Here is a 12,178-nt window from a genome sequence, read left to right on the forward strand (position 1 = left end):
GGAACCTGAATAGCTGACAGAAACCAAACAGCAACCAAGGAATAGTCAAAACAGGCCGGGTCAGAACCAGAAAGCACGTGCGCAGTACAGAGGGATAAACCAGAGGCGAAGTCAGAGTCAAGCAGAAATCAGAACACTAAAAGTCAGGACAATGATAGCGGGTGTCGGCAGAACGGAATCAAAACCAAACACTGGCAAAGAAGGACTGGCTGAGCAGGTCAATATGTATATTTCCCCGCCCACAGGTGGGGAGAAGCCACACGACCACCAGGGGAAATCATGGAACCACCTCCCCCCGGCAGCGCACACTGACCAGGGTGCCGCGCAGCCGACTAGTACATGGGCGCGCCCGCATGCGATGCGGGGCGCACCGCCGGCCGCTGCGACCAACTACCAGAGTGGGGGAACCCCGGACAGAGACACCAGCCCTGGTCCCCGCATCCCTTGTGGTAACCCCAATTCTAACACATATACATGAAAGAAAGTTTCTTCGTAATTGAATGATTTGGGACATTTTTGGTGACCATTGGCTGCAAAATTGACGTGAAGGATAATTCACGATGGGCTATGGCAGATTATAGTCTGCTACAGACACTCTCGATCCTGCTAGAAAATTAAATCTGGCCACAATTAAAATTGTGAGTGTATTCAATGATTGGCCGAATCCAGCTGATCCTTTGCCATAATGTTCAATCTCCGTGGAGTCAGTTTTATTTTACAAATGACTCCCCGATCATCCATCTTCATGTACAGTGTTGCTGATGGGATCGTTCATACAGATGATCATTGTCCAATTGATATCTTAAATCTATGTTCAGCTTTAGACTCTTTACACCAACCTGGCGCTCTCTATCTGGAGAAACAATCAACCCCTCCCCACACATAAACACAGCACAGACCTTCATGACTGGGTGTTTTGTACTGTAACAATGGTAGACTCCAGCTCCAAAAGTGAAAAAGAGTCAAATGTGTAAATCCAAATTGATCTGGAAATGTGTCAATTTGGTGTTTTATGGTCTGCAAACCATGAGTTCCTAAGCCAGTTTACCAAGAAAGCATGGAGTTACGGCATTTCCTTACCTGGGAACCAGCTCAGTGTTTATGCCTTCTTGCATTGGACTTGCACAGTGTGTATCCTCTCGTACAAGTGGCGGTGAGCTGACGTGGTTTTACCTATACATGGGGGGTTTTGTGTCTTCATTGTCAAAGTAAAAATTCCCCTTTTCAAATGCTGCATTATAAAGCGATATTTTATTATTTCTTGGTTAACCCCAAATTTTTTGTTCCTTTTTTGGTCACATAGGACTTATTTAAAATTAAGGCAAATATCAATTACATTTGATTTCCAAAAATATTAATTACTCTTTTCTGCAAAGCTTTCAGACACAAGTGGACAGAATGATATTTAAAGGGTTTTCCTATGCCTTGCAATTGTTTCACAATCACTCTATCCTTCCTGGTAGCTGCTTAACAGAACCTGTGACCTTCTAAAGTCAGTGATTGGCTGCAGCAGTCACATGTCCTGGTCAACAGCAACCAGGAAGGAAAGAGTGATTGTGAAGCAATTTGGAGTAATGGGAAAATCCCTTTAAATAATAGTTCAAGGAAGATTCTCCATCCACAAGGCAGACTTTGTCTCTCTGATGTATTCATTGCTCACAGGTAAGGACAGCTGTGCCCGGGTTACCTGACAACTTGCAGGCATCTGGAGAAATGACAGTGACAGCATATAAGACACCGAGTACACAGTACAATTACCTGCACATTGGCGTCACCAATACCATCCTGGAACCCAGAACAAATATTTTTATAAACTTTAATATCTTGAATAGCAACATTGGAGTTCAGAATCAGATCAACCACTTCACCTACTTGGTAAGTACACTTTTAAACAATTACAGGTAATTCATTTAGAATAGTAACCGCAAAGATTATGTAGTACTGTATTTGTTGGTGTAATGTAAGCACTGTACTGTTGAGTTCTGTTGAGTTGTTTGGCCAAGCTACAGCAATCTTATTTGGCCGCTGTCCTGTATGGCTGCTAAATTCCCTATGTATTCTAGTCCAGGGTGTACCTGGATGCTGGTAACTGGTGGGCTGGCAGCAGGTATGCCAATAGTAGGTATGCCAATGGACAGGGAAGGAGAGTTACACAAGTGGAAAGTGAGGTCCAGTTAGACTTAAGGGTGTTAGAAGAAGTTTAACAAGAAGACAGGTTGGCAGAGGCTAAGCTGAGCAGCAGAGACCCGAAGACCATTCAAGGAGGTGTGGACTTTACTGGACAAGAACTAGGATCATGGTCCATAGGATAGTCCCCAAATGCGGGTTGCAAACAGGCAGGTGAATGTCAGGTTCAAAAGTGGTTTTGGAAGACAGTCTGAAGGTTAGGGTGAGGTCAGTATACAGGATATTCAAGAACAGTCATGCATATTGGGTCAAACACAGGAAGATAGCCAAGAAACTCACCAGAGAGATGATAACAAAGCACTGAAAAAGTGGAGCTGGCGGTACCCCTTTAAAGGTCCTGAAAGAGTGACGTCACACACCATGCAGGGTCAAGGATGTTGCGACTAGATTATACATTCCGAAAGGCAACAAACAATCCTATCCTATTGTCATGATGATGTCATGGCTCAGGACAGGCCAATTTGCTGACCGCTGAGCAGAGAAAACTCCATAGTGGCTCCTGACGGCCAGTGGCTGACAAGAGCACTATTAGTAATCTCCATATGTTGACTACTACCTTTTAATACATTTCTCGCTTATGTGAAATGCAGGTCTAGGTAAATAACCTCCAATACTCCTATAATACAACTCCCACATTCTACATGCTTATGGCAATACTCTATAGACTTCCAACAACAATCCAGTAGCGTGCCACCAATGGGAGCAGAACATATGACTGCTATGGGGCCCATGTGGCAGGGGAGCGCATAGACAATTGGGGACATAATAACTTTGAGCGACAAAGAGAATGCTATAACTTTAAGGTGCCACTGTCACCACTCGATGGCCCATGGCTGACAATGACGCTTATAGTTGGTTCTTTGTACACTGTATACTAGTACATACAGGTGCAACAAACTTTACCTTTATTGTGATAGCATGGTGCAGAAAGTTATCTTATCCTAAACTCATTAAAAAGCTATTGTTCTCTTATCATAACCATTGTAAAAGGAATTTATAGTGTAAAAAAACACCCTGATAGCAGAGCACTCCGTGATATCACATTGTCTCAAGAGTCAAGCTAAAGAAAAACTTATCTGTGATATGAGCGTAGGGCACCAACAGATAGTACAGCAAAGGACTTCATCCAAAATAAGAACAACCAGATAATTACAATAAGGAAACAAATATGTTCCCAATCCTAGAGCTGATAAGGGGTAGGTAATAGCAAAAATATACAGTATTTGAGTCTAATAATTACTTCATATTTCCCCAGATCCTAAACAAAGGCCAGATAGTGAAAGCGGGCAAGCAAAGCCGACTGGTGGGCCAATCCCTGGTCACCATGTCACTGTTCATCACTGAGGATTTCATACCATCTTTTCGTATTATTGCATATTACATAGTTGGAGGCGAGATAGTATCTGACTCCATATGGGTGGATGTGGTGGATAAGTGTATGGGAACGGTAAGGTTATAAAAGGAAAAGTGCATGAGTCAAATTATTTGGGATTCTGTTTATAAAGTGCAATTTTTCTCCTTGGTATCTTAATGTTTCAGACAAAATCTCAATTTTAATTTAAAAAATACTACTTGTAATGCCATCTAGTGTGCTGTTAAAATCAAACATGCTTACAAACATTACAGTATAACGCCCTGTAATTCATATATGTATATTCCTAAGGGCTCATTCACACAGGAATATTTGTGCAGTGTATTATACGTACGTGTCAGTGCAATGGAGCTCTATACATATCTTTTTGTGTTTCAAATCAGGGTTAGTACGAGCTCTTCTGAGAATCACAGACAAAATCTAAATTTTGATTTCTAAATTTTAAAAATACTACTTGCAATATCATTCCCAGCTATGTAGTGTGCTGTTAAAACCAAACATACTTGCAAACACGCAAGGTACACACGTTTCAGCGCAATGGAGCTCCTTAGGTATTTTCTTGTTTTTCAAATCAGGGTTAGGACGAGCTGCACGGATGTCACACAGCATTTGTGTAAATTGGAAATGATTCCATTTATTTGTTAACAAGCCAAAGTATTTATAGTCCTTTTAGACAAATATATTGAAAGCGAGACTAAAGGTCACCTGACTTATACATACACATAACTTGTTACGCCTCTTTTTTGATTACAAAAATGCAGCATGGGCTGTTTGCTTACTGTCTGAGAACGTTAATTTGTAATCTTTAAGCATTCCTGAGCTCAGTTAAGGTTTACATATATTAATAGATCAAATAAAAAACGTCTTATCTGTTTTACTATTTGCTAAGCAGAGTACATTTCTAAAACAAAGCTCATATTTAATTAGCCTTCTTCTTCCCCTGAATAGACATTTGTGTGAGTGAATGTCAGTCGCAGCTTTCTTCTTCAGGCCTTGTAATCTTCTGATTGGCAAGATGGTGTTCAAACACTATGGTCTATCTCACACACGTGATACACTAAGCTGAATCCCTATTGATTTACATTGGGGTATTCAGACAAGCGTATTTTTCAAGCAATTTTTAGTCTTGTGAAAAAATATGTAGCATATCTTATTATGGTGTGTGTTACGTACCATAAAAGGCCATAGACATGATGAATGGGCTAGTGCAAATACACATGAAACATGTATTTACTGCTATTTGTGCATCAAAACAATGGACCATTCTGTGTATTTTTTTCCATGCGTAAATACACTTGTATTTATGCAACAAAACCCGCAGAAGGGCCAAGATACACAGGGAATAGGCATCTTTAGGTTCGGGATTACGCTGCACATTCAATAATAGGTGTAGAGTCCAACAGCACTCACAGAAACAGCAAAGAGCCCATACAGGGTAGAGAGGAAAAAGAATGCAGAACCAGAATAGGGTTAATGAACCAAAACCCAATGTACAAAGACCTACGCTGCACATTCAGGGACCAAAATATGTTTATGCCCATGTGAATGAGCCCTTTGTATGATACTCCACCACCTAGTGGGTAAATAAGGTAGTAATAGATGATAATTTGGCAAGTGATGCAAGATGAAGTTCTCTAGATGAAGCATGATTAGTTTCAACATACATATCTGAATATTAAAAATATCACAAGCCTGTACAAATGTTGGGGTTCCTGTATGACATATAGGACTGTAGGATAATAAGTTGCAGAATGGCATGCTACCTTCTATGTTCTTAAAAAACCATAATCACTCCTAAGGCTAGTTTCACACAGGCAAGAGCGATATCAGGCTGTGATTCACGGCTCAATATCGCACTTTCCACCCTGCAAAAGCCCTGTGGATGCAAGGTGTTTTTATAAGAAAACAGCCTCACATCACTATGGGGAATCCCTTCATCCCATTACTTTCAATGGGGTGGCAGCATCGCTGGCTCCATTGAAAGCAATGGGAGAACTCTGCGATCCTGTCAGCAGAGACGGGGGATTCTTTCATCTCTGTCGTGTCTGAAGAGATTCCCCGCAGGGTTTAAGGATTCCCCTGCTGCTGCTGTCAGAGGATTGTGGAGTCCTCTCATTGCTTTCAATGGGGCTGGAGACGATTGGGCAGACCCAGAATTTGTACAGATAAATTCATCCTCAGAAATAGATGCATGGTTTTGGTGTAGGACTGGTATATATTCTGTGACGTTGCTGTCAAGGGAGGAACATCCTGTCCAGCAACAGTGCCCCAATCTGGATTTGTGCTTGCTACTCTGGTTTGCAACCCATTGGGACCTCAGGTCAGTAAGTACTGCACACTACAGAAGCACTGCAATTAATGTTGTCCATGGTATGGACAATGGAAGGGAGACCATTTTTGTCTTGTCCCTGTTAAGGCCCTTTTACACAGGCTGACGGTCTTTTAAGCGACTGCACGAGCGCAGACGTCACCGCCTATGGGAAGCATTAAACAGGGAGCATTTACACAGGACTAGAAGCCAGTGATCTAACTAGGTTTTTTAGAGCTGACTGAAAAGCTTAAACAACCGCTAACAACTAGTGAGCGGGTTTTTTTTGGGTTTTTTTACACATTCACACTTAACAATTATCACTTAAAATCGTTCTTTTGACGAATTTTGAGCGATAATCATTTCATGTAAATAGGGCTTAAAGGGCAACATGATCACAAGGCTTGACTGGGGGAAGAGCTTCCATCAGCACTGAACTAATACTATGGTAGACATGTTGAAAAGTAGATGAATATTATTTGATCCCATCCAGTCAGTCTCTGATTATCATGGCTATTTGTATATTTAAACCTCTTACCCATAGCTGACACTGGAAGCTGATAAAAAAATCGGAAAACCTCTGGATTCTATAACACTGACCTTGAAGGCGGACTATCATTCCACCGTTGGACTGGTGGCAGTGGATAAAGGTGTCTTCACACTAAACAGCAAGTATAAGCTGACTCAGAGTAAGGTAAGAACTTGCACATAGTTTAAGAATTAGTAACATCTATGGGATGTAGAAAACATTTCTACCATTGATTGCATGGGGTAAGAAATGAGGAAACAACATGGGATTTATGCAGTTCTATAATACCTGGGTGACTGTGTGGCAAAATGTTAGCCCATTAGCTGCTAAAAATGATGTCGGTAGCTGAAAGACTTAGTGGAAAAGAAGAATAAGACTAGAGCCCTGAAGTAGGGTATTGGATGAGCTTACATGGGGTTGGTTTGCGGTTGTTCTGGGCCTGGCAGGGCATATTTCAGGTTATGTGCGGTTTGCAGGAAGTGATGGAAGAACTCCCGGCAGCCAGAGTTCTGGGATCTCAGGCAGTGCAGAGGTACAGGCATGTCTTGGGCCACATACTTGCAACTTTCATTGGAAACCAGAACACACTCCAGCTTAAACACCCAGTAGATGACTTCAGTAATAAATCTTGGGTAGCAGTTTCAGCGTTTAGCTCAGGAATCACAGCAGATTAGATCAAGTAGTTCTGTGTAACTTCTGTTCAGCAGACTTGTACAACCACAGCCCTTGCAATGGCCTTCACAGCCCCTCACTGTGCCCTCACACTACATTCTGCTGATTCACACCACTTCTAAGTGGCATTTCATAACAGTAGAGTCTGCCCGTAAGACATAGGTGCATTTATACAGGCAAGTGCAATATTGGGCCGAGAAAGTCGCACTTGCAAACCCACAATCTTTTATGCCACTGCGATGCGTTTTTCTAGGAAAAACACATTTTAACGCTGCACTTGCAAGTTCAGCTCTGTGAAAATTGCTTGTTGCTTCAATAGTAAAAAAATTTAAAAAAATCACATAGTACTCACATGAAACTTACATTTACATTGAGTGTGATGCGATTTTTTACATTTTTTTTTGCTCCCAAGGGGAAGAATACGCGATTCTTAAACGGAATTGCGCCAAAATAGGACGCGCTGCAATTCTTCTATCATCCAGCACCGCGGGCAAAAGAAAAATCTCTCATATAAATACATCATTTAAAATAATAGGTTCTTTTCACGTGCGTGACCACTTAGCCAATCACAGAATTCAGTGGCTATACTGCCATGACCTGTGATTGGCAAAGATGTCGCATGTACAAGGGGGTAGTAATAGTAACATCCCATAGTGGCCCACAGTAGTAATAGTGCCCCCCACAGTAGCTCCCAGTAATAGTGCCCCCCACAGTGGCATACCCCCCACTAGTAATCGTAACATCCCACAGCAGCCCCCAGTGGTAATAGTGGGTACTGGTGTATCTTGTCTACACCAGATGTTAGGGTTTGCCAGTCCTCAGTCAAAGGCAACGCCCCCCAGTGGCTGATTGGCTGCCGCAGACATGCCTTCCTGAGCTCTGCAACGCCCTCAGCGGCTGATTGTGCCTCCTGAGCTCTGCCTGCTGCCTCATACTCCAGGCACTGAAGCTGCAGCCACAGCTTCAGCGGGGTGCTGAGGTCCGCGATCTCCATTGGCTAACAGCCTGCTGCTGCAAGTGTCTAACCCCCAGTGTCATTTTAAGGGCTTTAATCAACTAGCCTTTTTTTAATGCTGCAATATCGCTGCGTTTTTTTCAATTGGACTTTCTAATGTTAATATCGCATTGCACAAAAATCGCAAGTTTGTGCTTTTGCGATTTTTGTGCAATGCAATTTTAAAATTAGAAAGTCTCATTGAAAAAAACGCAGCGATAGTGCAGCGTTATAAAAAACGCTAGTGGGTAAAAGCCCTAATAGTTGCTAATTAGGCCGCTGTCACAGTTCCCTGCTCCACTGCAATCTCCACTCCCAGCACCTTGCACTCTGCTCCCGGCCACCCTCAAATGCATGGGACGACGCCAGCAGATAATAAGGACAGTGGGGGAGAAGGACCCATGACAGCGGCGACCTGTTGATGAGCACACGGTGCTTATCTTTTAAAAAACACCACTAAGCGCAGCGGCTGGCGCAGAAGCACAATCCCTAGATCGGGGCCAGGAGCTAGCAGAACAAAGCTCGTATACGTACTTCAACTCCAGGGATCCCAGGCAACAGCACTCAATCCACTGCTGGGAGTGTGAGCAGGGCTTTCCCTGTCACTGATCCCGGCCAATCCATATGTCTCCACCCATACTTTCGGTGGAGATAAGACACACCAGTGCCGTAATAGTGACATCCCACAGCGGCCCCCAGTAGTAATAGTGACATCCCACAGCAGCCCCCAGTAGTAATAGTGACATCCCACAGTGGCCCCCAGTAGGAATAGTGACATCCCACAGCGGCCCCCAGTAGGAATAGTGACACCCTACAGCGGCCGCCAGTAAGAATAGTGACACCCCACAGCGGCCCTCAGTAGTAATAGTGACACCACACAGCGGCCCCCAGTAGTAATAGCGACACCACACAGTGGCCCCCAGTAGTAATAGTGACATCCCACAGCAGCCCTCAGTAGTATTACTGCCCCCTGAGACCCATATACTTACCCCCTTCTTCTCATGGAAGCACTGCTGCTACTCTGCTCGGCGTTGCTAGCAGTGCTGATCCCAGGTGCACACTGTGACGTCAGTGTGCTGCCGGATGTCTCGTACCCCTGCTCTCACGGAACCTAAGAGGAGACCTCAGAAGAGGGGAGAGGAGAATCCTGGCTGCACACTGACATCACTATGTACACCAGTATCAGCATCGCTAGCAGCACAGCTGAGTGAATACAGGCAGGGAAGTTGTGGCCCCTGCCGGTATTCATCAACGTAGTGAGCAGCCGACAGTGTGCCAGTAGGCAGGGCTCTGTGTGCTGCCTCTGGCACGTGTACCATAGGCTTGACCCCACTGCGCTATAGGAACCCCTGGAGAAATGAACTGACACCACAAAGCAGAACAATAAAGATAACAAAAATACAACTGACTGGATACAGCAGCACTTATCTGAATAAGGAGCAATTCACCCAGCATAGAGGAACACCAACAGGAGTCTGGGTTTGCTAGTGAGAAGCCTGAGGCAGGGGTCAGAAACACTATCTTTTCTCCCTATGGAGAGCACCTAGACGGTGAGTGAGGAGACTCAAAAGGCCATTCATGCTCCTCTGGGTAATATGCAAATAAGAGAGAGGGAATAATACCTCCACAGTGCCACCTATTGGAAGGCAGCATTCCTTCAAGCCAAAGTTAGACTCTTTATACAAGCCTTGTAACAATGACTGGGAATTAAAAGAGAAGAGATAGCCTGTTGCCTCAGTTGCTAGGGATACAACAGTACTCAGTCTGGAAGTTTGTAGCTGGTTGTGACACAGCTGCACACCTGTGTGGAGACTCCAAATTTACACAAATATAGCTGGTATGCCGACAGGACCTGTGATTATGTCATTGTCATGTGATCAAGAATACAAAGGTCCAAGAACAGCATGGATGGTACAAACAATAGCATCAATTAAAATGCATCTTTATTTCTCCACATGAAGACAGGACGTTTCGACCTCATACAGAGGTCTTTATCAGGTTTTTGATAAAGATCTCTGTAGGAGGTCAAAAAGTCATGTATATATGTGGAGAACTAAAGATGCATCTTAATCAATGCTGTTGTTTGCACAATCCATGCTGCCCTTGGACATTTGAATTCTTGGATATTTGAATCTTGACTCCAGATTCCAGAGGTATAGAGATTGTGCTGCTTACTTACCACTATATTTTGACCGTCATGTGATCCCCCTGAATGAGGGATTATGGGGGGAAATACGTCCCCCACAATCACTCGTGGCCTCACTTGCTGTGGATACAGCAGTACTCAATCTGGCAGTTTGTAGCTGGTTGTAAGACAGCTGCACACCATTGTGGAGACTCCAATAAATGACACCTCACAAATGTCCACATACATAGCTCACGGTACATATTAAAGGGGTGGTCTCGCGAAACCAAGTGGGGTTATACACTTCCGTATGGCCATATTAATGCACTTTGTAATGTACATTGTGCATTAAATATGAGCCATACAGAAGTTATTCACTTACCTGCTCCGTTGCTAGCGTCCTCGTCTCCATGGTTCCGTCTAAATTCGCTGGCAGCTTGCTTTTTTAGACGCGCTTGCGCAGTCCGGTCTTCTCTATTCAGCACGAGCCGCTTCAGTGTGCTCCCCGCTACAGCTCTTCTGCGCATGCGCAGACGAGCTGTCACTGCTCGGGAGCGCGCTGCAGCGGCCATTCTGCACCTTCCTCTGTTAGAGGAAGGTGCAGAAACTGGAGCTGCCCAGCGGAGAAGCCCAGCCCAGCCCAGCAGCCCCGAGAAGCGTCCCAGGTAAGTGATGGGTCGGGGGGGAACTAGCGCTGCGCCGGGGGGGGGGGCTGTCGCTGCGATGGGGGAACTAGCGCTAGGCCGGGGGGGCTGTCGCTGCGATGGGGGGGCTGCCGCTGCGCCGGGGGGGGGCTGTCGCTGTGATGGGGGAACTAGCGCTAGGCCGGGGGGGCTGCCGCTGCGCCGGGGGGGGCTGTCGCTGTGATGGGGGAACTAGCGCTAGGCCGGGGGGGCTGTCGCTAGGCCGGGGGGGGGCTGCCGCTGCGATGGGGGGGCTGTCGCTAGGCCGGGGGGGGCTGCCGCTGTGATGGGGGAACTAGCGCTGCGCCGGGGGAACTAGCGCTGCGCCGGGGGAACTAGCGCTGCGCCGGGGGAACTAGCGCTGCGCCGGGGGGGGCTGTCGCTGCGATGGGGGAACTAGCGCTAGGCCGGGGGGGGCTGCCGCTAGGCCGGGGGGGGCTGCCGCTGCGATGGGGGGGCTGTCGCTAGGCCGGGGGGGGCTGCCGCTGTGATGGGGGAACTAGCGCTGCGCCGGGGGAACTAGCGCTGCGCCGGGGGAACTAGCGCTGCGCCGGGGGGGGGCTGTCGCTGCGATGGGGGAACTAGCGCTAGGCCGGGGGGGGCTGCCGCTAGGCCGGGGGGGCTGCCGCTAGGCCGGGGGGGCTGTCGCTAGGCCGGGGGGCTGCCGCTAGGCCGGGGGGGCTGCCGCTAGGCCGGGGGGGCTGTCGCTAGGCCGGGGGGGCTGCCGCTAGGCCGGGGGGGCTGTCGCTAGGCCGGGGGGGGGGGGGCTGCCGCTAGGCCGGGGGAACTAGCGCTGGGCTCCGGGGCCTTCACCTGGGCTGAGGGTCTAGCGCTGGGGAGCCGGGGGCTAGCGCCTTACCTGCTGCCTGGCGGTGGGCGTCTGGTCGGCGGCTGCGGGGCGTCTGGTCGGCGGCTGCGATGCGTCCGGTTGCCATGGAGACACAGCTGGCGGCGTCTCGGGAGCGCGCACGTCGGGCTGCAGCGAGCGACGGGGAAAGAGCCGGCGGCCATCTTGAGAAAACTTTATAAGTTGCTGAAACGCTGGAACGGTAAGTACAAACCAGCTAGAAATGTCATTTACAGGGGGGCTTAGTAATGTGTACTTAATGGGGGGGACTGGGCAAAAAAAAAATGTAACTGCTTCCTCGAGACATCTCCTTTAACCAACAACATTGAAGCATAGTCCTTCACCACTATCTTCACATCTCCTAAGCGTAATATCATGTCACCTGAAGTGCTAATGCCGCCAGTCGAGCCTTCATCTAATCGTGAACCGATGTCCAGTGTTGGTAAAAAGGATTGCTGTCA

General features: G+C 46.8%; 1 protein-coding gene across 1 annotated transcript in view; it reads left to right on the forward strand.

Moving 5' to 3' along the window:
- LOC136612970 (venom factor-like) overlaps positions 1-12,178 on the forward strand; it is a 194,473-nt gene that overhangs the window by 84,603 nt on the left and 97,692 nt on the right. The window contains exons 12-14 of the mRNA XM_066593745.1: positions 1,663-1,875; positions 3,443-3,634; positions 6,412-6,561. Coding sequence (XP_066449842.1) covers positions 1,663-1,875; positions 3,443-3,634; positions 6,412-6,561 — 555 coding nt within the window. The remainder of the gene's footprint in view (positions 1-1,662; positions 1,876-3,442; positions 3,635-6,411; positions 6,562-12,178) is intronic.

Source organism: Eleutherodactylus coqui, chromosome 2 (genome assembly GCF_035609145.1).
Source record: "Eleutherodactylus coqui strain aEleCoq1 chromosome 2, aEleCoq1.hap1, whole genome shotgun sequence".
Classification (NCBI taxonomy): Eukaryota; Metazoa; Chordata; class Amphibia; order Anura; family Eleutherodactylidae; genus Eleutherodactylus; species Eleutherodactylus coqui.